Source organism: Cryptomeria japonica, chromosome 10 (genome assembly GCF_030272615.1).
Source record: "Cryptomeria japonica chromosome 10, Sugi_1.0, whole genome shotgun sequence".
NCBI classification, from domain to species: Eukaryota; Viridiplantae; Streptophyta; class Pinopsida; order Cupressales; family Cupressaceae; genus Cryptomeria; species Cryptomeria japonica.
In genome coordinates, this window is record NC_081414.1 from 119,025,247 (window position 1) to 119,050,758 (window position 25,512).

Consider the following 25,512-nt stretch of genomic DNA (forward strand, 5'->3'; position numbering starts at 1 on the left):
AAAAATGCGAAAATCCATGTTGACTTTTTGCTTGGCCTGGGTGTCAGTACACCTTGGCCTGGTAATTACCTATGCAAATCGGATATCCGATTTTTATTTGTAATTTTAATTTAAAAAATATATTATATGTTACATATTACATTTTATATATTATATAATACGTATTATATAATATATTATTATATTATATTATATTATAATATAATAATATATAATATAATACAATATATAATATAATATAATATAATATAATATAATATTGTATTATATTATATAATATATAATATAATATAATACAATATTATATTATATTATATTATATTATATTATATAATATAATACAATATAATATTATATTATATTATATTATATTGTATTATATTATATTATATAATATAATATTGTATTATATTATATATTATATAATATAATATAATATTGTATTATATTATATATTATATAATATAATATAATATTGTATTATATTATATATTATATTATATTATATTATATAAAATAATATAATATTGTATTATATTATATATTATAATATATATAATATAATACAATACGTATTAAAAATAATTTAAGTATAGAAATCGAATATCCGATTTTCTGAGACTTTTATATTTCGATAGTGACAGTCTCGTGAGTCATTTTTAACTCACGGGTCACGCAAATTCATCAAAATCCGATATTCGCTCCATCCGATATCCGGTGTTTTGACAAAAAAAATGCAAAAAAATAAATTTAGATGTAAGAATTTTATCGTTTTGAATCATTTTCATTCATTTTTTGTATTTTTTGTTAATGTTTATTTGATTTTTCATTGAAAATATGGTTTTTTTCATGAAAACTAGGTTTTTTAAAATCAAATAACTAATTGTTTAAATTTGTTAACTAGATTTAATTGTTTACATTCAATTAGGTTAAAAATGGGGGATAACAATGAAAACACCGACCAACCACAAGCACAACTACAACAACCAAACCCTCATTTGCTAAACCCCCCCTCAATTCAAGATTTGATTGCACAAAATTTGAATGAATTGAGGGGGATTGCAGAAGTATATCGTAGGATCCCTCGTCTACACCCATTGTTTGATCCTCTCATGTCGATCATAAAAAGTATGGAAACCATGATTGAGGAGCACGATGCTGCCCTTTTGTGGTGAGATTCTATGAAGGAAAAATATGCAAATGGCTTGTCGTATAAGGATATCAAGGATCTTGAGATATCTAAAGCCGAAATCGCCTCATTGTTTGTCAATCCCCGTACTGGTCAGCTCGTAGATCCCAAAAAAAACAAAACTTTCTATCAAATGGTGCACAAATGATGGGATTGTGAAAAACTTTTGGGATTGTTGGTGGATGGTTTTTGACAAACCACCCAACAACAATCTTGATATCCCCTTCTATTTCATAAAAAAATTGTATCTTGAGTTTGTTTTACACAAACATGTGAACTACTTTGACATCCAACCTTTCTAGGGTGTAGGTTTATGTATGCCCCAAAATAGACCTGGGGCAGTCAAAGTAGTCCAGGGCCCATATGTCCCCCCCTCCTCCAGTTGATCCCCCACCTGCAGTTCAGCATCCTGATATCATTTGTGAGGTGGCTTCACGGACCATATCGGCTATTCACTCTTTGAGTAGCCTTTTGGTTTCTCAGGTTGCATCAGTAGCTTAGCCTACTCTTGATGGTAGCGGTGCATCCGGGTGTCGGTGACATGTCATCCTCGGCTCCACACATATGTGTGCCCCATAGTTGTGTCATGTGTGGGCATGTATGCTTTAGTCCAGTTGGACAGCCCGTTGATCCTCCTGTGGGCAGTGCAAATTATGAGGTGCATGAGATGCATGATGCACCAGATGTTATTACATAGACTAGAGGATACCCTGGGGAGTCCTCACATGCTAGAGTCGAGGAGGCACCGTTATCATACATTGATGATGTATTGGTAAGATTTGTGTTTTCACAGTTCATGTTATATTTTAATTAAATATTTATAAATTAGATAATATTAAGCACTAATTTTTATTTACATGGTCTATTTAACAGTTGATGACTGAGGATGAGTTGAGACAGATTTAGGAGGGCACCTTGTCGGCCATTTCATTTGGCATTGATAGCTTGACGGTACATATATTATTGCACCTAGTCGTTTGTATTTTATTGTACATACATGCTCATCATTTATATTTGTATTAATTAGATTATGTAGTAGCTTGCATGTATATCTTATTTTACTCTTGTAGGGCACAAGCAGCACGAGTGTGGTGCAGTGTGATTTAGGATCTAGTAGTGCAATTGGAGACAAGGGAAAGGTAATTGAATGCAAATATGATTGAATGAATAGTTTAAATAACTTATAGTGATTATACATGTCTAGATATAGATTGATAGTTTCATATACTTGTTGTGTATATATACAGAGAACTCTTGGCTTCACATCCTTGATGACTACACCCAGTATACCTGAAGAAGAAGAAGAAGAGATGCCTCAAGTAGATGTGTGTTTATTTTATAATTTGATTAGTAGATATAATTTGTTATTATCAGTGACAATTATATGCTAACTTGTATCAATGTCATGTTTCTGAACATATGTAGGTTGCGTATCAAAATATTCAAAACATACCTCCTCTACCAAAGACATACATCAAGAGTCCTGCAAAGCTAAAGATAAAACGTGGAGATGAGGTAAACATGAATAGTTCAATTATAGTTCATTTTTATGTTAACTTTTCAAATGTGAATTATAAAATATAACTAATATTAATCGTGGTTTGTTTTTCTTGTGCACGATCCTTCAAAGCCGAGCAGTGGATCGAAGAGGGTCAATTTTGATGATCCATCAACAGCTTAGGATGTTATAGATAGTTTTGGGATGCTTACATGTTTAGTTGGCATGTATATTTTGTATATGGACATACATTCATGTATTTAGACATACATTTTGTTTCAGTTGGCGTTTTATACCATATTTGTGTATGGACATACATTTGTAATCATTCGACATTTTTATATATACAGAAGTTGATATTCGATCATATAAATTGTTGCTCATCTGTGTGTGGTGTTATCATGGAAATCTTTAATCTTCATTCCAATAATTAACAATGGCTAATAATGGCTATTTAATGAACAATACAATTCATTTCGTTTCATCGTAACTGTTGTTTTTATAATGAACAATACAATACAATTCATTTAATGAACAATACAATTCATTTAATCAATAATACAATACAATGAATGAACAATACAATTCAATTAATGAACAATAATTAATACAATTCATTATTACCCTATGCATGGTCCTATTTTGCCCCCCCACCTCGGTCGAACGCTTGGGGTTTTATTAGGGCAGCAATTTTTTTGTTGGCGAAAAAATCGTCAGTCTCACTCAATCGAATGTTGTCGCATGGCCGATTTCTCATTCTGCTCGTCGCGATGACAAACCGTCGGCTCCGACATGTCCAGTTAGGCATTATTATGCTACGCATGCTCCTATTTTTTCCCCCCACTCGATCCGAAGCTTGAGGTCATACCCTACCAGCGTCGTCCCTTGAGTGCCCTAAGTGCTCAAAATTGTCAAACTTTGATGGGCCCTAACTCGGAATCCATGGCACCTGCAAATGATTCGTTTGAACCTACGGGGTCACGAGAGGGGTCCCTACAAAAGCCTATCTCGGTTTTTCAAGTTGCCCTACGATTTTATTGGGGCAGCAACTTTTTGATTGGCGAAAAAATCGTCAGTCTCACTCAATCGAATGTTGTCGCGTGGTCGATTTCTCGTTCTGCTCGTCGCGATGATGAACTGTCAGCTCTGACATGTCTATTTAGGAATCATTACCCTATGCATGCTCCTATTTTCCCCCCCCACTCGAACGCTCGGGGTCATAACCTACCGACGTCGTCCCTTGAGTGCCCTAAGTGCTCAAAATTGTCAAACTTTGACGGGGCCTAACTCAGAATTTGTGGCACCTGTGAAAGATCCGTTTGAACCTACAGGGTCACGAGAGGGGTCCCTACAAAAGCCTATCTCATTTTTTCAAGTTGCCCTACAGTTTTATTAGGGCAACAATTTTTCGGTTGGTGAAAAAATCGTCAGTCTCACTCAATGGAATGTTGTCGCGTGGCCGATTTCTTGTTTTGCTCGTCGTGATGACAAACCGTCAGCTCCAACATGTCCATTTAGGCATTATTACCCTACGCATGCTCCTGTTTTGCCCCCCCAACTTGATCCGACACTCGGGGGCATACCCTACCGGCATTGTCCCTTGAGCGCCCTAAGTGCTCAAAATTGTCAAACTTTGACAGGCCCTAACTCGAAATCCGTGGCACCTGTGAACAATCCGTTTGAACCTATGGGGCCACAAGAGGGGTCCCTCCAAAAGCCTATCTCAATTTTTCAAGTTTCCCTACGGTTTTATTAGGGTAGCAATTTTTCGATTGGTGAAAATATCGTCAGTCTCACTCAATCGAATGTTGTCACGTGGCCGATTTCTCGTTCTACTCATCGCGATGATGAACCGTTGGCTCCGACATGTCCAACTAGGCATTATTACCCTACGCATGCTCCTATTTTTCCCCCCCACTCGATCCGACGCTCAGGGTCATACCCTACCGGCGTCGTCCCTTGAGCGCCCTAAGTGCTCAAAATTGTCAAACTTTGACGGGCCCTAACTCGGAATTCGTGGCACCTGCGAATGATCCGTTTGACCCTATAGGGTCATGAGAGGGGTCCCTACAAAAGCCTATCTCGGTTTTTCAAGTTACCCTACGGTTTTATTAGGGCAGCAATTTTTCGGTTGGCAAAAAAATCGTCAGTCTCACTCAATCAAATGTTGTCGCGTGGCCGATTTCTCGTTATTCTCGTTGCGATGATGAACCGTCGGCTTTGACATGTCCATTTAGGCATTATAACCCTACGCATGCTCCTATTTTTCCCCCCCACTCGATCCGACGCTCGGGGTCATACCCTACCGACGTCGTCCCTTGAGTGCCCTAAGTGCTCAAAATTGTCAAACTTTGATGGGCCCTAAATCAGAATTTGTGGCACCTGCAAATGATCCATTTGAACCTATGGGGCCATGAGAGGGGTCCCTACAAAAGCCTATCTCAGTTTTTCAAGTTGCCCTATGGTTTTATTAGGGCGGCAATTTTTCAGTTGGCGAAAAAATCGTCCGTCTCACTCAATGGAATGTTGTCGCGTGGCCAATTTCTCCTTCTGCTCGTCGTGATGATGAACCGTTGGCTCCGACATGTCCAATTAGGCATTATTACCCTACGCATGCTCATGTTTTGCCCCCCATTGGATCCGATGCTTGAGGTCATACCCCTACGCATGTGACATCCATGAAGGGATATGAAGGGATATTTTGTAAACAATCAGAAACCTTTAATGATAATCAAGTTGAAGCCTTGAGATTTATGCAATATGGTTCAAGTCCAAAACTGTACCCTGAAGCCACACACTCTTCCCTCTCCCAGCATACACTAATGAATCACAAGTTAACATAGAATCTGGAAGGATTTGACGAGAGCATTTTGATTTTACTTATGTCTTGTGTATTATAATAAAGGCCAATTTGCCAATGTGACATCTTCATATGAGAGAAAAGCTTCATTTTATCTCAATACAGTTGTACCTATTTCATTATTAGAAAAAATAAATATACAAAGATCTGTTATTAGCATCCTCTATATTATGGATTTGAATTGATGTTCTCAATTAGTTATTATCTGTTCAGCTTTTCTTCATAAGGCACAACCATCTGGTGGTTATCATATCAGGACAACCATCCATGACTTTCAAAGTAATTGATATTTATTCCTACACCTCACACTCACAAGATTAATAATGAAATGACATTTATGATTCATCAAATACCGACAAAGTCTAATCAAATTTCAACTTCAAGATGTATACAACATATCATATTCAACTTCAAGATGCATACAACTTACCATATTTGAGCTCATGCCAACCACCACTTGGATATTGTTATATGTCAATTAAAGTACAATATATGTAATAAAACCATATAGTCTTACAAAAAAGCCATCATAGACCATCTATGTCGATTAAAGTACAATTCATTTGTAATAGGGGCACACTCACAATCTGAAGTTGCAAAGCCCTGTGGGAAGCATCAAATTAGAAATTTACTAATCTGACTCATACTACTGTCAAAAGCATCAAAGATGCTACTGCTAGAGAACACCATGCTCCATTATGGAGAGAATATTAGGTGCATCTGATGTCAGCGTCTGAAAAATAAAACAATGTTATTCAATTGCCAAAATCTAACTGACTTTATTTTATAAACCATTAATGAATAAAAATAGACAGTTACCTAAGTGAAAGTTCGATGACCACCTTGACTAGTAGGTGTTGATGTTGAAGGCCCAACATTAACCTATTTACCTGACTATCAATGTCAAATGTTTGATTCAATAGATCATCTGTCATGACAATTTGATCCACTGTAGATGTTGAATCATCTTCATGATAATAAACACAACAAGATCCACAATTTAATCTCATTAATGCACAAAGGAATATGTACCATCACCAAGAGAGGGTCTTGTCAACGACGAATGATCTAGCATGAACCTGTATTTTTAAGAATTGTTAGTCTACACATAAAATGCATGGATGAACATAAAGGATTTATGATAATCACTTCAACTGAAATGCATGATAATAAATGAAAAAGTGGGATTATATACCATAAAAATACGTCCCTTCAAATTATATCAACAGAACCCACTATGTTGACGCAAAAATCGTAATGTGATACTGTTGTATATCATCAAAAAAGACCTTCATGAGCATAAAGGTTATGCGATAATTATATCATAAAAAAGTATCAAATAGTGTTGTCTAATAATAAAAATTGTAAAGGTAATCAAATGCATGATAATAAGTCGTGTTGCAAAAATACGTCCCTTCCAATTATATCGAGTGTACTCGCTATGTGCATGCAAAAACCATGTTGCCAAAAAAAAAAACGTTCATCAATAGACCTGCATTTTGAACACATCCTTAATATACACATAACAAACTTGACCATTAAGGTTTAATGATCATTGTTTGAAATGAAATGCATGATAAAAAAAATAAGGCACCATTAAAGACATACTACTCAAGTGTGCCTGAAGGGTCATCTCTTTGTTTAAGAGTATCCAGTATTGCTTCATGATCAGCAATAGTCACTGTCCATAGCTCTTTGGTCTTCGATTTTGCTTGATGCTTCAACAACTTGACATTTGTAGCTATAATAAGGTGTGAATACATTATAATGGTTTTGTGTCTCTCATAGTCTTCAAATGCAGGTATGCCATTCTTTCTAATCATGCATGTTCGCAACCAAGTTCCCACAACAACAACTGAAGCTATAGGATATGTGAACCCATCATCATCTGTCACTAGTTGTGTTAGCTTTTGTTTTCCCTGTACACATCGTGCCAACCAATATTCTGATCTCTCTTCATTCCCTTGCAGTGCAACAACTGCAAAAACATGTCCCAGTTGTACAAGATCTGATAGACGATCATACTCAAGTGAACTTTCCATGTCATCGTTTGACAAGGATATTGTTTGAGATAAAGGAGTTAGATAGTGGGGAACCCACGTATCAACCCACTCACTTGACTCACACTGATCCCAATCACACCGAACACAACTATGACAAAAACAAGCCAACGCTCGTGTCCAAATGGTCCATGTACTTGCATCTGAGCTGAGAAATGAATGCATCTTTGAAGAATCTTTAATTGTTTGACAATCCAATCTATCTCCCACTGCTCCCTCCTCAACAACCAAAAGAATCTGCTCACTCCTAAATCAAGAGTACCTCCATGTGACAATGTTGAACTACACCAATCAACAATAGAATGTGCATCAGAGAAATTTGCACCTAAAATCCTCAAATGCTCCTTAACTACTTCTCTCTTCAAACATGCACCTGCTCCATCATGCTCTCCCTTCCCATGCCCCGCCTCAAAAAAACACCAAATATGAGGTATACGCCTCTCCACATGCATTCTACTCAACCAATAAAACATACGAGCATTCTTGAATTGACCCATACAGTTATCTGACCATATTATATGTCAATCAATTACAATATCTTTCTCATGCAAGAACTGAAAAAAATTCTTGAAAGAATGTTGCACATACTCGGAGGAGTGTGATCTATCATCACTCATATAAAAATGATACTCCCTGATTATCTTCCTGTCCTCTTCTGTACTATCATGAGCATGTCTATATGTAATGTGAACAAAAATAGCAATCTGGATTGAATTGTAGTACTGAGACTGTACCTCATTCTGTGGTTGCAATGTATAGTTCTCTGCAAAATCAACCACCGATACAATAGTGCCAATCGGGAAAGAGTTCTTACACATCCTGAACTGTTGATCCAACCACTGAGACCTATGGGTGTGCCTTGCATACTTGTAGAAAATATTTTCCTTAAAATCCAAAATAAAATCAGCAATACTCACTTCTCTTGAGACTAATTCACATCTAGAACCTTCACCTCCACTCTTCAAAGTATATTTCATTGTCTTGTATCTTTTTTTCTCAACATAATTATTTCCAAACTCGTGTTCGCTGCCCTCATGAAAACATGAAACAAACTTTGACAACCCACCACATTTTGAGCACTTCTCATTCAAACAATCATTTCTATAGAAATAGCACCCATCATCTCTAGGGCATAAAAATAGATCTTGCAAGTCTCTTGATGATCTTGGAAATAGCATTGCACCAGACTCCTGCAACATCTCATTAGTATGCATCGTAAAATGAATATGACATAAAAGTTCATGGTACATTGAAAACTCCACATGGTACTTGCAACAATAGGTATTGCGAATCTTAAGAGGAACACAATAAAATGGTTTCAAAGATTCAAAGGCCCTTTGTGATATTTGCAAAGTTGGATGTAATTCACAAAACATTTTGTACAACATTGTTTGGCTTGATTCCAAGAAATGTTTGGGATGCGGTGTGCGGTCTTGGTTGTCGATTCTTAATTTCAAAACATCCTTTACATTGGGTGACACTCTAGAATTAGAGTGCCAAAATTGTTGAATCTCTTCCTTAACATTGTCAGTCAACTTTCTATCAACACGTGGAAGCCTCCCACCAAATGCCCATGTATCTTGTTGAAGTGGATTGTCAAGTCTTTGTCTTCGTGCAAGTGCTCTATCCAAAGTTTTACGGTTTATGTTGAAATCAACACAAGTTTGTCTCATTTGACGAGCCTTCCTCAATTGATGGCTTACTAAGGAGGTTGTAATCACTCTTTGAGCGGCTCTCTTATCTCTTTCTTTGGTATTCTTTCCAATAGAATTGAGAGCGTCAAATAGATTTTTTGCAATAATAGAATTTCTCTCCATCTTCTTGTTCATACGAATCTTCAATTTGTTTAGCAATGGTCTCATCTTTATCATCTTTAGCAATTGAACAAAGAGTTGGCATTGCCCGATCAATGTCTTATTGCTAAAATTTTGGTTGAAAAGTTGTGTAGCCCACAACTGAATGGTTCTTGTTGTTCTCTTGCCTTCAAGATTCTCAATAATGTTCTCATCGATTTCAAATAACCATTTTGGGGTTCTTGAAGGTCTTGGATTTGGAATTTGTCTTTCATCCATGAGAGGGTCTTCACTTCTAAAGTAATTAGGTGTTACATATGGTTCACTTGGTTGATCAATTCCACCTTCAACGTTAAAGTTTTCCACATTTTCACCTCCTATGTCAAAATTTTCCACATGTTGAGCATTTTCATTATCACTTTCAACATTTTCAAAATTTTCAATATTTTCACTTTCAAAATCTACATTTTCATTTTCAATAACTTGTGGCACATTTTCAAATTCAATTTCCTCTTCAGTTGAAGTAGCATTAGCAATATTTAACATACATTGTCTTCTCCTCCTATGACATTCTCTATCTCTTTCTCTATACACTTCAATTTGGTCATTTGAAAGTTTTCTTTTGCATTTAGACTTTCGATGACTACTACTCCCCATTTCCCTCCACACATGCTCCTTCGTGATTGACAATGTAAGTATTCACTTTAAGAATCTCCCAAAAGCATAAATTTGTCTCTAGCTATCTGAAAACTCGTGACCCTCGATAGAAAACAGAATATATGCAGATTGTGGGCTGTTGGAATCTACAGAATGGCCCACAAACCCTTTTTTTATCGGTCTATTGTACAAAAATCGAATATCGGATAAAATCGGATTTTATCCGATATCCGATTTTAATACAAAACTTTGTGGTCCCCAAAAAAATTCCCATTGCCGCCATTTATTTAGTAATCTGCCACATTGCAGAAATCCGATATCCGATTAAATCAAATATCGGATTTTATTAGTCATATTTTAGAGAGAGAGAGAAGAGAGAGAGAGAGAGAGAGAGAGAGAGAGAGAGAGAGAGAGAGAGAGAGAGAGAGAGAGAGAGAGAGAGAGAGAGAGAGAGAGAGAGAGAGAGAGAGAGAGAGAGAGAGAGAGAGAGAGAGAGAGAGAGAGAGAGAGAGAGAGAGAGAGAAGGAGAGAGAGAGAGAGAGAGAGAGAGAGAGAGAGAGAGACCCCTATGACCCCTAACGACATGATTTGGTGTCTTAAGGGGTCCTATGGTGTTGTTAGGGGTCATATGGTGTCCGTAGGGGTCCTATGGTGTCTTGGGACACCATAGGACCCCTTAGGACACAATATGACCCAAAGCGACCCAATATGGTGTCATTAGGGGTCATATGGTGTCCTAAGAGGTCATAAGGGTTCATGGGACACCATATAACCCCTATGGACACCATACAACCCCTAACAACATCATAGGACCCCTTAAGACACTAAATCATGTCGTTAGGGGTCATATTGTGTCCTATGACCCCGTAAGACACAATATGACCCCTAACGACATGATTTGGTGTCTTAAGGGGTCCTATGGTGTCGTTAGGAGTCGTATGGTGTCCATATGGGTCATATGGTGTCTTGGGACACCATAGGACCCCTTAGGACACAATATGACCCCTTTTACCCACAATATGACCCAAAGCGACACAATATGGTGTCATTAGGGGTCATATGGTGTCCTAAGAGGTCATAAGGGTTCATGGGACACCATATGACCCCTATGGACACCATACGACCTCTAATGACACCATAGAACCCCTTAAGACACTAAATCATGTCGTTAGGGGTCATATTGTGTCCTACGACCCCGTAAAACACAATATGACCCCTAATGACATGATTTGGTGTCTTAAGGGGTCCTATGGTGTCATTAGGGGTCATATGGTTTCCATAGGGGTCGTATGGTGTCTTGGGACACCATAGGACCCCTTATGACACAATATGACCCCTTTTCCCTACAATATGACCCAAAGCGACCCAGTATGGTGTCATTAGGGGTCATATGGTGTCCTAAGAGGTCATAAGGGTTCATGGGACACCATATGACCCCTATGGACACCATACGACCCCTAACGACACCATAGGATCCCTTAAGACACTAAATCATGTCGTTAGGGGTCATATTGTGTCCTACGACCCTGTAAGACACAATATGACCCCTAACGACATGATTTGGTGTCTTAAGGGGTCCTATGGTGTTGATAGGGGTCATACGGTGTCCATAGGGGTCATATGGTGTCTTGGGATACCATAGGACCCCTTATGACACAATATGACCCCTTTTCCCTATAATATGACCCAAAACAACCCAATATGGTGTCTTTAGGGGTCATATGGTGTCCTAAGAGGTCATAATGGTTCATGGGACACCATATGACCCCTATGGACACCATACGACCCCTAACGACACCATAGGACCCGTTAAGACACTAAATCATGTTGTTAGGGGTCATATTGTGTCCTACGACCCCGTAAGACACAATATGACCCCTAACGACATGATTTGGTGTCTTAAGGGGTCCTATGGTGTCGTTAGGGGTCATACGGTGTCCATAGGGGTCATATGGTGTCTTGGGACACCATAGGACCCCTTATTACACAATATGACCCCTTTTCCCTATAATATGACCCAAAGAGACCCAGTATGGTGTCATTAGGGGTCATATGGTGTCCTAAGAGGTCATAAGGGTTCATGGGACACCATATGACCCCTATGGACACCATACGACCCCTAACGACACCATAGGACCCCTTAAGACACCAAATCAAGTCGATAGGGGTCATATTGTGTCCTACGACCCCGTAGGACACAATATGACCCCTATCGACTTCATTTAGTGTCTTAAGGGGTCCTATGGTGTCGTTAGGGGTCGTATGGTGTCCATAGGGGTCATGTGGTGTCTTGGGACACCATAGGACCCCCTAGGACACAATATGACCCAAAGCAACCCAATATGGAATGCTAAATGCTTGAGGATTTGAAAATGAGGAATGTGAGCTCTGTTTATAGGAAAAATGGAGCAATGGATGGTTGAGATTGAGGAATCTCAACAAGGGTCAGGATTGAATGATATTCAATCCATGTGAGCACTTTCAACCCAATCCCAGGATGACAAGTGTCAACATGAGAGGGGTTGAGAGGAGAGGGAATAAGCATTAAATGCTTGACATGACCTGAGAGTTAACTTGGGAGTTAAGGTCAAGGTTGGGTTGAGTGAATAAATTCATTATTCAAAGAATAATGCTTTTATCCAATGGATAAACTCTTGTGCAAAGGTTAAAGGGATAACCATGGTCAAAGCAATAAATGCTTGAGGAGACACATGGGTCACATGAGGGTTGAGTTAGGGGTTAACCATAAATGGTCATGTAAGAGCCATAAGTTGTTTGGAAGACTTTTAGAGATTAAATTGTTGAACACGCAAAGCATTTAATACTTTTCAAAGACTTTGAAGTCTTTGAGAAGTGACTCCAAGTTGCTTAGGAAGGTGACAATAATTAGGGGATGGATTAGGCTAAATAGGAAGGGGTTAGAAGAATCTAGAAGGGGTTTTTAGGAGTGCAAGTGGATTTGGTGGGTGAGGGAAAATAGGATTTCAATTAAAATAAAATTAATTTATTTCAACTTGTGGTTGCAACTTGCATTTGTAGGAAAATGCAAGTGGGGGGGGGGATGACTTAAATAAATGTTTTTAATTATTTATTTAAAATAAGAAAGGGGATTAAATTAAATAAATAATATTTATTCATTTAATTGATTATGAATTTGGTTTAATGAATTAATAAATAGCAAATATTCATTTAATTAAAATGGACAGATTTATGTGACTACAGTAAGCATAACAAGGGCATATATTCTTTGTATTTTGGATTAGTAGTTTCTATGTGACATCAAATATTATTCTTCATCAATTCCCAAAACAAGGCACCTAATCCAAGTCCTATTGTATTTTAGAATATATTTTTTAATTGTAGATTTATTAACCCAAATTGTATCATTTCTTTATAATCATTGGAATAAATAATTGTTGTATGCTTGTCTTATATTGTGTAGTTGACATTGGTAGCATTTAGCACAATTCTAAAAAATCTTATTTTGATTACATATATTAGTTTTGAGTTTGATATAGGTATAGTCTTACAATGAATTTATGATGGTATTATGGTTGTAGAATATCCTCATTGCACAAAAGGGGATTAGAGAAAGGATATCATTGAAAATAAATTTTGTATTTTCATAGTTACAAGGAGACAAAAAGATGATACCGTCCCCACCATTTTGATTGTACATTTTTTTCTACTTAGGGTGTTTCAACTCTTTAGTGATATTAAATTTTTTATCTAAAGTTTTTTCTTTAAATAATTTCAAGCCAAGAATCATTGGGATCAATCTCAAGCCCCATGGAAGTGATTCATGAGGATATATAGTAGTAGTTATGAGGTAGGGAGTGAATGTGTGGAAATCAACTCCAATGTAGATGAATTAGGGATAGTTAGGTAGTGAATAAATGGGGATTAACTTCCAAATATGGGTGAAATGAAGATGGATAGGGATAATACTATGAGAAAAACATAGTACAAGAGTATGCCATTTCTCAAAATGTTATTGTAAATTAATACATTCATATCAAAGCAGATACACAAATAAATTGGGAAAGATATGGGTATATGCTAGTTTCACCATTACAATGTGTTGTTACTAAATTCTCTACAACATCATCAACCTCATTAGGATCTTCTCTATCATGATTAATTGCTTACAAAACATGTACAATGCCAAATTATAAATCAACTTTGGGGCAACAAATTTTATTGATTGAAATGTATAACATATAAACAAATCAATAAATTTAACCCCTTTTACATTCATGGTGATGAAAATAAATGCACACACATAATAGATAAACTATAAAGGACTTAATACATAGTCATGATAGTTATTTAGAACAAAAAAAAGCTCAATGTTAAAATCCATGATCCATTTAAAAACAAAATTGATATAACCAAGTGCATTCATAATAATTTTGATCTTCTCCATAGTTAGGAAAATAATTTGACCACAAAAGAACATAGTTTTAGAAGGTAAGTGCATTCTATTGCCATTTGTCCCGTTTCCGTTAGCATTCAAATTCTAAAATTTCTCTAGCGCAGTAAGTATAGTGAATTTAGTACGTGTTTGCTGATAGCCTCTAGGCAACTTTTATTTCCTACCATTCCTCCAGCTTGTACAGAAATGGGAGCTCTGTGGTGAGCTGGCACGGTTGGAAATGCTCTGGCAAACGTATGCAATCTGTGGAAGCACAGATAAGGCGTTGAACTTTAAATTATATTTATATATATATATATATATATATATATATATATATATATATATATATATATATATATATATATATATATTATTTTTAAAATAAATAAATAAATATGATGCTCTAGAGAACATAATATATCTTTAGATGGTATCCCTTTTTGAAATTTTTTAATTATTAAAGAAAAATGTAAATTTTTGAAATATAATTTAAATAAAAACATAAAATGCATTAAAAATTTATGTCACTTTTATGTGCTTCAAGTTTAAAAGCTAGACCAAAGGCTAGTGCTATTCATTTCCTTTATCATGATGTGTCACGGTATTTGGATTTCACCTAGTTGAATGTCCTTAATTTTAAATCATGTTTTAGTTGATGTAACTCTAGTTCCTTAAATGATAACAATTAAGATATTATACATTTTTAACATACTAATTCATAAAACATAACAAATTCCCTTACTCATATAAAGGGTTTGTTGCAATTGAACACTTGGTTAAACAAATAATTTTATTGGTCACATCACATGTCAAATTAAAGATAATAAATCCCTAAGGCATGCGAGTTTATTTTAATTAGATTTACAGAGCCTACTCATCCTTAATTATGCACTATATTGAACTATTTAATAAACTAGTTTAATGAAGCATAAATATAAGGATGATAGAAACATAATGCGTGCAACTTTGATTTAATTGGGTTTATGATTGAGGGCATATTTATTATGAAAATATTCATAGTAAGCTCTATAACCAATTATAGATTGTCTCTAAGTTGATGAAAAATGGCTCTATAAACTTATAAATAATAATAGTGATCAATTATAGTGACTATAACATGTTAATATGTAATGAGTTCTTAAGATATCCATTTAACTATACAAATAATTTAAATATTCCATAAGAAATAATGAGAAACCACATGTGAGTGAATTGGAGAAACAAATTATGAACCAATTTTGAGGGTTTGGTAAATCATTAGCATAATCACCATGAATTTGATGAAAAGTTTAATTGACAAATAAACTAGAAATGGTTAGGAAAAATTCCAAGAAAATGTGCACAAAAAGGCAAGAAGAATCTTTCTAATTTGAACAGCTCCAAAGGAAGAAGTACACTTATACAAAAAGAATACATGAATATCATGAGTGGCAAAAAGGAAAGAAAAGAATGTCATTTTTTTTAATAATCAATCATATCTCAACAAAATATTTTTTTAATAATGTCCATGAAAATAGTTCTTAAAATAGACTAATGAATATTTCACCTTTCAAGAAAGGAAATCAACGTTAAGAGGAGCAAGTGAGGCTAGGGACGATTAATAATAATTCTATTCCATCAATCAAGATCCTCATCTAATAATTTGAGCCTAGAGAATGAAATTCATCTTTCACTTGGTTTGCTCTTGACTAGAGAATGAAATTCATCTTTCATTTAGTTTGCTCAAATTATAAATTTTATTGGCTCCTATCCTGGAAAAGGAAAATGAAAAATTAAATTGAAATCAAATAGGAGAATCCTATACACTGAAATTCCTCTCAAGAGGATTCTTTCTAGTAGAATTTTGTAATAAAATGGAAATAGAAAATGCCCTTAATGGTTGACCAAGGATGTCAAATGGTGTAGGCCCCTTCTTGAAAATTGTCAATTGTTTTGATTTATTAGATCTTAAAATCCAATAAATTTCAATATATTTAGAATTTATAGTCTTCTTCAAGAATAGTGGTAATACACAATCTTGGAGTAGATTGACATTTCACTTTAAAAAATTGAAATCTTAGATGAGTTAATTGTGTAGGGAGATTCAAGGATTTATGCAAGGGTGTGTATAAGGAGAGATTTGTCCAAATGCTAATCAAATGTATAATTTAATATAGCTAGCTATAATTAGTTTATAGGAAGTTAGGTTAAACCAATCTTTTGTATGCATTATAAATCAAAAATTCATTATAGAAAAAATAATAGATAGAATATCTCACAATTTTTTTAATGAAATGATACATAAAAGAATTAGGCAAGCCTAAGGAATCAAAAATCAACACAACACCAATATTAAAGGAAATGATGAGATTATAATTATCCTTAAAAACTATTTGATCCATAAAGTAGTGTCATCAAATCAATTAGCATTGAGGTTGTTAAAAGTTGCTTTCTTATTCTTCTTTGGATAATAAAGATGATAATTTCTCTTGTTTCATATATATTGAAGAATGAAATTGTCTTCCTTTTTCTTTATTGGTAGAGAACAAGAGTTATCATAAGAGCCAAGGACTAAGGGGTATCCAAATTCACTCGAGGCACAATCTCGACCTCATCCTATTTCAAGATGTTGGAGCCATGCACTTAACAAGACTTGATCCTTGATGGGTTCATTAAGAACCATTCGACTTCGCCAAAAGTTCAAGGGTCCATTGACTATAGTTAATAATTTCAATCCTTTTCTTCATAAGAAACATCTATTTAATGTAATCGAGTCAAAATTGGAGAGATAGCATCAATTTTCTTCTTAAGTTGATAAAATTGCTTCACTAATATATTGAAGATTTAAAAGTATAAGTAGTAGTGGCATGAGAAGCATGGGTGGAATATTTTTGTTTACTCAAGATGCATTTAAATTGTTGCTTTTGGAAGCCTTGTAATTTAATTAATTTGTGTTTTTGTTATCATCTCATTCTCCAAGATTTTTAATGGAGGATTTGTAAGAAAATTAAATTGAGGTTGTGGAAACCCCACAAGAAAAGGTTCAATTTAGTTTCTGAGCAAAATTCGAACTATAATGTTGCTTGATTGTTACAAAATAGTAATTTAAGTTACTAATAACTGGCTTGACTGGTAAGAAAGAGAACTTGCATTGTTATTTACAAATGAACAAAAAATGTCTTTTAGAACTATTAGGTAGGTCATGATGGAAGAACATGGGAGAGTGTTTGTTTTGCACAATAAGAAATGGAGCAAGTGGGTATCCATGGTCTCATTTAGAAATGTGGATAATACAATGTTGTTTCAAGGGTTTCTTTCAAATTGCAAAGTATTGTAAAGCTATTGATAAGCTCAAAAACTATCTGCCCATGGCTTGTCCAATGCAATCTTTTATAGAACTTGGTGGATACAAATGAAATCTTTTGTTAGTATCCCATTCAGGGCATTCCATGAGAAGATATTTCTCTGAGGCATTTTGTCAAACAGTTCAGGTGCTTTCCTATGCTTTTAGATTTTGCATATCCTGCAATCATGGCCTTCTGTCAATCAGTTCATGTCCCTTGTCTATGCTTAAACATTTTGCACGGATATTTAAAAGGCCAGTCAAGACAGTTGCAGCTATAAGATTTGAATAAATTCTTGTGATGGATGTCCATCCCCTGTTCCAAAGCTCCCATTTTCGCAGAGGCTGAGAGGAAGCTGCCGCAGTTTGCGATGTCTGGCTTTACACCTGCCCATCTCATTTGGTTGAAATTGTCTAAATCCTTTTCAAGAAATGGATCTTCTCCATACCCTGCAATCACAGCATTCCGTGAGACCATATTTCTTCAAGGCATTCGGTAAAACCGTTCACGTACCTTGTCTATGCTTCCACATTTTGATTGAATCTCTACCATAGCGTTCCAACTATGATATTTGATAATTATCGGGTCATGTTGTGCTGGGCTATAAAAATCCTTGACCATTTCATGACAGCGGCGACATAAATGGGAATCATTAGGCGGGAATAAAGCTCGAATTCAAACATTAACGGTGCTAAAAGGGACTAGATGGAACAGATTTGGGAGAAGGTATGGGCCCACACCAGCCACCTATGCAGTCAAAGCCTAATGTCAAAGTGTTCAACATTAATGATAGAAAACAAAAACATGGAGAAAAACCTTCAAGATAATCATGTAGACAATGCAAGTTATGGAAAAGAAATCATACTATATCAAAGAGTCTAACTCCACATAGGCAAAATTATTGATGACATAGTTAAGATCTAACTTGCATCATCTTTGTGAGATCAATTGACGAACAGAACCTAAAGAGTAGACAATGAAAACATACCTATTTTGCACAAAGGGAGATGATGGAGATAAAATCACACTACATCATGGAATGCACAATTTTTTTTGACATCCATATCAAGTATGAAGACAACCTAAGAGTTGACGACCTTTTGCATTGTTTAAGGAAGTAAAGTGGAACAAAACAATACCCTGTTGATCAAAATCTAGACTAGGAAATCCAACATCAAAAAGGATGGAAACCTTACAAGACTAATAAGGCAGCCCTTATGTCCAATTGTTATATTAACATGAACTACAACTCCTCTCACTCTTGATCAAATTAACTACTTAATCTCATTAATAATATTAATTGTATCCAATTAAAATGACTCTAAAGACAAATTTAGAACTGTCAACAAAATTTTATTTGAGATGCATGGTCGGATTGAAATTTCTGGGCTGCCCTTGTGCTCCCTATACATCTATCTACTCATAATAAAAGGAAATCACAGTCGGAAAGAGTAATTTTAAAAATGTTCAGCACATATTAACAAAGTCTGATATACGCTGTATAAGACGCAGAGTGCCTTCAAATTCAGGAATGAAAATGTGAAAAGCATGGACTCCACCTTCCTCCACCATCAATTCCGCCTCCTTTCCACAACTTCTCAAATATTCATAAAACATCACTCCTCTTTCTTTAAGTTCATCTTTTCCTCCGACGGCGACCAAAACCGGCGGTAATTTCAAACCAGGCTCGAGGGGTAAAACCGCCGGATTACTGAAACGATGATCTCTGCTGGACCCCACCGGAAGAGCCACACGCCAAGTGAATTTGCAGATCTCTACGAACCTCATCATCTCTTCCCCTTTCTCCGACTCTACCAATTCCTCACCCCCAAAGAAGGGGTGAATAGCAACCACTCCCTTCACCATTAACGGCCTCAAGTCCAGGTCACCAATTCGCAGTCCCACGTGGTAAGCGATATTCCCTCCAGCGCTCTCTCCGGCCAAAACACACCGGGAAAAATCAACGACGGACGGCGACAGCCACTCCTCCGGCATCTCTGCCCTACCGGCGGCATGCTTTGCGACCCATTCCACGGTCTCCGTACAGTCATCGTAGGCCGTCGGCAGCCGGTGCTCCGGTGCCAGCCTGTAATCCGCCGACAATATCATTATGCCAGCGGTTTTACACAAATTGTGAAAAAAGTTGTGGTATTCCACCCAGGCTGTGGAAAAATCCGCGAATCCTCCACCATGAAAATAGATCAGCAGTGGCGATTTTTCTGAAGCGGTTTCGGGTTTAAATATGCGAGCCCAGACACCGGTTTCCGGATTTATAACGACGTCCTTGGATGCAACGCCGTCTGTGAAATGTGAAGATGCAGGCGTGGTGGGATGTGCAGGTCGCAGCACAGAGCCATCTTTGTAGAGCGTGAACATCCCTGCTATTTCGTCCTCAACTTCCATTTTTACTCTTTCCACAATAACTTCTTGCTGTCCAATATATAGAGAAAATTATGTAGCCGTCTGCTCAATCTCAGCAGATCGCAAGGTCGAATCTGCCTAGCTCCATTTCTTGGTTTCATCACCTGGGAGATTATTAAAAAAAATAATAATAATATATTATTAAATTACAAATTGACAAACAGAGTAACGTAGGTATATGCTCTACGGATAAAACATATTCCTCAAGATGATGTTCGGGCCGGCCTTAAAGAATTCTTATATATTGTTTTTTTATTAATTTTTTAAAGATTTCATATTTCAGTTTCTCGTGGTTTTCGTCATTATTTTTTTACTGTAATTTCTGTACTGTCCAATAGTCCAATAGTCCAATAGGTAAAAAATAAAATTTATTTATGATGTGGCTATACTCCATACAAAATAAAACATGATAGATTTTTGAAAAATTTTCAGATGCTCAATCTTCATTATCGGTTTTTCATTATTGATATACAAAAAAAAAAAGTCCAACCAAAACCTAATTTTTTCATGATGTTATTTTTTTATAGAGATTAGCCTCAAATAAAAATAATTTTACTTCTAATGTATTAAGGATTGTAGGCCATCACAATATTCATGATTTATTTATAAAATTAAAGTCCTATAAGCTTGAAGATATTTACTAATCTATCTAAATATTTTAGTTTTTTTAATGAGTACTTAAAATGTGATATGAATTTGTTCAAGAGTTTAATATGCATTTTAATTTAATCTTTGTTTTAAGAATTTAATTTATCATATAAATTTCAGTATTTCTTTGAAATAATTAATATATAATTTATAGTTAAAATCTAGGTTTAGATATTCTTCTAATATAATTAATTAATCTAAGGGAGTCATTTCACTATCATCTTTATTAGCCAAGGGAGATGTGATGTCTACTACTATCTCCCCTTGTTCATTTCTCAACCCACCCAACCCACATCAATAACCTCCCACCCACTCCGCATAGGGGGGTGGGTAGAGAGTTCTTCTCTCTTCTATTTCCTCAGTGTCTCAACCCCAATGATCATCTCTCGTAGACTCACTCTTTTCAGAATTGTCTTCTTCTTATTCTAAAAATTGAATTGCAACTAGAATGCAAAACATCTGGATTGGTATGACCTTCAGATGATGATCCTCTTGTGATGAGAGCTTTTCTTGCCTTTGTGTTGATGGTTATTGCTCTATTACCTCTGGTTGTAGCCTTGGAGGATAATTTATTGGAAGTGGTCTATAAAGATCCTCTTCTTGTTCTTGCATTTTTCTCAAGTTCTTCTCTCTTCTTCCTTTCTTTCTCTTTTGTTGCTCTGATCAAGTTATCTTGAAATTTTGCAGTAAGAACCATTATAGGATTATTTTGGTCAATTTCCATGTCTTATCCTCCATGATCCTAACTTTGTTTTATTGAGGGATGATCAGAGCTTGTGAATATCTATTACTCCTCCAATTGAACTAGGTGGATCATTTTGGACTTGCACTTTCTCCACCACTACTAGGCCCTTAGAAGATGATGTCTCTTTTAATACTTGCAAGGGAGGAGCCTTAGGCCTGCTATCCTTGACAACTTAACTTATTGTAACTTCATCATCTGACACTGTCTCCTCATCATCATCAACTTCACAGACTTCCACTCACTCTAATTATATAGAAGGTGGTTGGATTTGAGATGAAGCAACAACGGTACTTGCTCCTTCTCCCTCTTCTTATGCTTCCTCACTTGGGACTAGGCCTATGGCTAGTCGTGGAGGTGTCATAGCTGCTTGAGCTACTATTGCCAATGTTGTTGCGACTCCTACTTTTGTTGCTTTCTTTAGGTATTGGCACCTTTGCATCTTCTCACTTAATTATTGTTGTAAACTTGTAGCTTCTTTAGGGCTCATAGGAGCTTCCTCGACACTTGATTGTCCCTACTTTCTCTTATCCTTCTTTTGGCTATACTCCTTTGTTACCTTGGATTGTGGGTTGTTAGTTAGCTTCTCCTTACTTTTCTTTTTGCTTGGGACTTTCAAAACCTAATATTTATCCATTGGAGGCTTCTGTGTACCACCTTAGTTGACACCACATTAAAATGTGTCTTCCCTTTCTAACCATCTGATTGGAGAAAGGGGCCTTTGAGATACCCTATGTTCTTTGTAGATATGATCAAGGATCTCTTCGTCATCTGAAAAATTCTCTAGAATGTCCTCCTTCACACTAAAATCTTCCATTTGGAAGGTTGCCAATCTACAATACCTTCTCTTCCTAGCCTTAAAGATACCTTGTATCTTGACCTAGAAATATTCTAATGTGAGTTTATGGCTCGAGTATGTATTAAGCATTAGGGATTTGAGTACATCCACAAGGTTTAATGCCTAGAATCTTCTTTGCCAAATGCTTGCTGAGCATTATAACTATGTCTGTCACAACATCTTTGAAACATATTTTGTGAATTTATTAGTGACATTGTTTCATAACTTCATAGGATTCTTTAGCCAAGTCTTGGTCAAAGACTCCTTATGTTTATCCTCATTTTTGGCATATTTAGATAGATATGTTTTTCTTCATTAATCACTAACATTGGTTCATATTGTGGGATTTAAAATGTTTGAACAACCATTCTGGGGGATAAGTCCACAACCATATTCCCTCTATCATTAGTGCACTATCTAGTGGTTGGATCATAATGTTGTGCTATTGTCATGTAATGAGCTCAAGAAACTGCATGGCCTAAGGAAAAATAGCTCCATGGGTCGATCCAAATCTTTCTATCTTCTTGTAAGGATTGGTGGTTTCCAAATCCTACACTAACATCCTCATTGCCTCCATATCAATATGTCTTATTTTTGTGTTGGTCACCCACTATACTTCATTCTCAAATTTTAACAAGGTTAGTTGATTCTTTGTATGAAGGAAGAGGATTGAGAATAATCCATCCTTTCCTACAATAAGAAGGAAAAAAACTTCATAGTGATAATGCTCAAATTTCAAGTTGGCTCATTCTTATGCAAAATAAATCGCTATAGGCCTTTTGAACGATCTTTTATCCTATTCGTGGTATAAATCACCTAGAGAACAACTAGTATGGACGATCAATAGGAATTATCTTGTCGAGATCTCAATAGATGAATAAATCTAAACCTCAGATTTTCATTTCGCCCCGATGATTTTTTGAATACTCGGAAGGTTTTATGGGTTATAACCTTCCCATTTCATTGTTACTCACTTAATGAAATATACTAACTAATAAAAATAAAAACTGGAATACTATCTCATTCTTTAGTCAGCATTAGTATAGTTCTTTCAAATTATTGATGAGAAGCTTGGTCACGAGGTCTTAAAAACAGGCATAAACCATAGTTCAGATTTTCTTGAATATATTATATACCTCGTGCTCCGGATATTAACTATTAGAGCAATATCTAACGAGATAGGAGGACCATCTTTATTTTATAAAGACAACAGATCGGTTTTCTGTACTAGAATAGAGATCAATTTTAACAAGTCGCACACCCATAATTCCAAAAATCCTTAGATAAAAGTAATTACACGATCAAACTACCAGAACGTAATAACCTAAAAATGAAAGCTATTCAAAATTTTGCCTTCCTTAGTTCTTTTTCTTTTGGATGAACTTGGGATCCGGGTGGATCCTCTAGTTTTTCTAGACCCAACTAACTTGAATTCCGTCTAATAAAATGGAAGAATTATAAATCTCCAAGATAATACATAAGAATACTGCAAATAGGGCCATTGCAATGCCCATAAAAGGAGTAGTTCTCCATCCGGGAGCAACTTTACCGGATTCTGTATTAAGTGGTTTTAAATAATCTCCTACAGTAGTTCGTATTGGTCCGGTTTTGGAAGTATCATCAATGGTCTGTGTAGCCATAAAAACAATAGTATTGGTTGAGATCTAATTAACTTTGTATACTATTATGTATATATACATACATAGGATTACCTACCAATGGAAACTGCAACCTTAGTCGCTATCTCCATATCTTGTTTACTTGTTAGCTTTACTGGTTATGCCCTATACACCGCCTTTGGGCAACCTTCTGAACAACTTCGAGATCCTTTTGAAGAGCACGAGGACTAGTTGAAAAAAAATGACCTTCCCGATCGGGAAGGTCATTTTCTCTTTTTTTTATTATAAGTAAGAAGGAGGATTAGAAAAATAGAAAATTATTTCCCCCCTCTATCCGGAACTTTGGGGGGTTCTCGGAAGAAAATAGCGAAAAAAATTATCCCTAAGGTCGAAACCAAAAGGAATGTATAAACCAATGCTTCCATAGATTCGATCGTAGTTTATAATTAATAGAGATAGCTTTCGTACTAATTACAACATTTTCCATAAAAAAAGTGGAATCAAAAGATTTTGATTCCTGAGATGCCATTTCTCACTATTGCATTAACGAACGGAGCAATACCATATTATACCACTTGTCTTTTAGTAGTTGGATCTCCCAGTTTTTGGAATGCCCCAAATTCTACTTGAGCATCCAAATCCGGATCAATACCGGCAAAAACATCTCTGAATAGAGTTCTAGCACCATGCCAAATATGTCCAAAAAAGAAAAGAAGAGCAAATGTAGCATGCCCAAAAGTAAACCAACCCCTTGGGCTACTCCGAAAAACACCATCCGATTTCAAAGTAGCACGATCTAACTCAAAAATTTCACCTAATTGTGCGCGTCTAGCATATTTTTTGACTATAGCAGGATCACCAAAACTAACTCCATCAAGTTCACCACCATAGAACTCAACAGTTACACCTACTTGTTCAACACTATATTTTGATTCTGCTCTCCTAAAAGGAACATCGGCTTTCACAATTCCTTCTTCATCTACTAGAACGACTGGAAATGTTTCGAAAAAGGTAGGCATACGATGTACAAAAAGCTCATGTCCATTTTTATCTTTGAAAATAGGGTGTCCTAACCAACCAACAGCAATTCCATCTCCATTGTCCATTGCACCCGCCCTGAATAACCCCCCTTTAGCTGGATTATTCCCAGTGTAATCATAAAAAGCAAGTTTTTCGGGAATTTTTGACCAAGCTTCTGACCTAATATAGGTACTTCATGGTTTTAGGTGCTTTCTTTAGTCTATGTTCACTTGCAAGGGTTAAACTATAATTACAATCATTAAGCATCCCTAAGAAAACCACTTAATCTATCTTAAAACCTATTTATTTGTAAAAGATGCTCAATTTTAAGATTTCATGATTTTGAAAGCTCTAAAATTAAGGGTTTGAGAACTTGAGAAAATCTTAGCTTTACAGGATTCAGGATTCAAGACACCCCGAGATCTAA

At 35.9% G+C, this 25,512-nt stretch overlaps 2 protein-coding genes across 2 annotated transcripts; both read right to left on the minus strand.

The window, feature by feature from the left end:
* Nucleotides 1-19,146: 19,146 nt before the first annotated feature.
* Nucleotides 19,147-20,312, minus strand: LOC131072547 (probable carboxylesterase 17). Its single transcript, XM_058008720.2, has one exon. The coding sequence runs from the start codon at nucleotides 20,198-20,200 to the stop codon at nucleotides 19,265-19,267; it is 936 nt and encodes a 311-aa protein (XP_057864703.2). The 5' UTR covers nucleotides 20,201-20,312; the 3' UTR covers nucleotides 19,147-19,264.
* A 4,319-nt stretch (nucleotides 20,313-24,631) lies between these two features.
* LOC131858798 (photosystem II CP47 reaction center protein-like) lies at nucleotides 24,632-25,171 on the minus strand. Its single transcript, XM_059212249.1, has one exon. The coding sequence runs from the start codon at nucleotides 25,169-25,171 to the stop codon at nucleotides 24,632-24,634; it is 540 nt and encodes a 179-aa protein (XP_059068232.1).
* Nucleotides 25,172-25,512: the final 341 nt, after the last annotated feature.

Bases quoted from the DNA above. Each gene is read 5' to 3' on its own strand.
- LOC131072547 (XM_058008720.2), bottom strand. From the start codon at position 20,200: ATGGAAGTTGAGGACGAAATAGCAGGGATGTTCACGCTCTACAAAGAT.
- LOC131858798 (XM_059212249.1), bottom strand. From the start codon at position 25,171: ATGGACAATGGAGATGGAATTGCTGTTGGTTGGTTAGGACACCCTATT.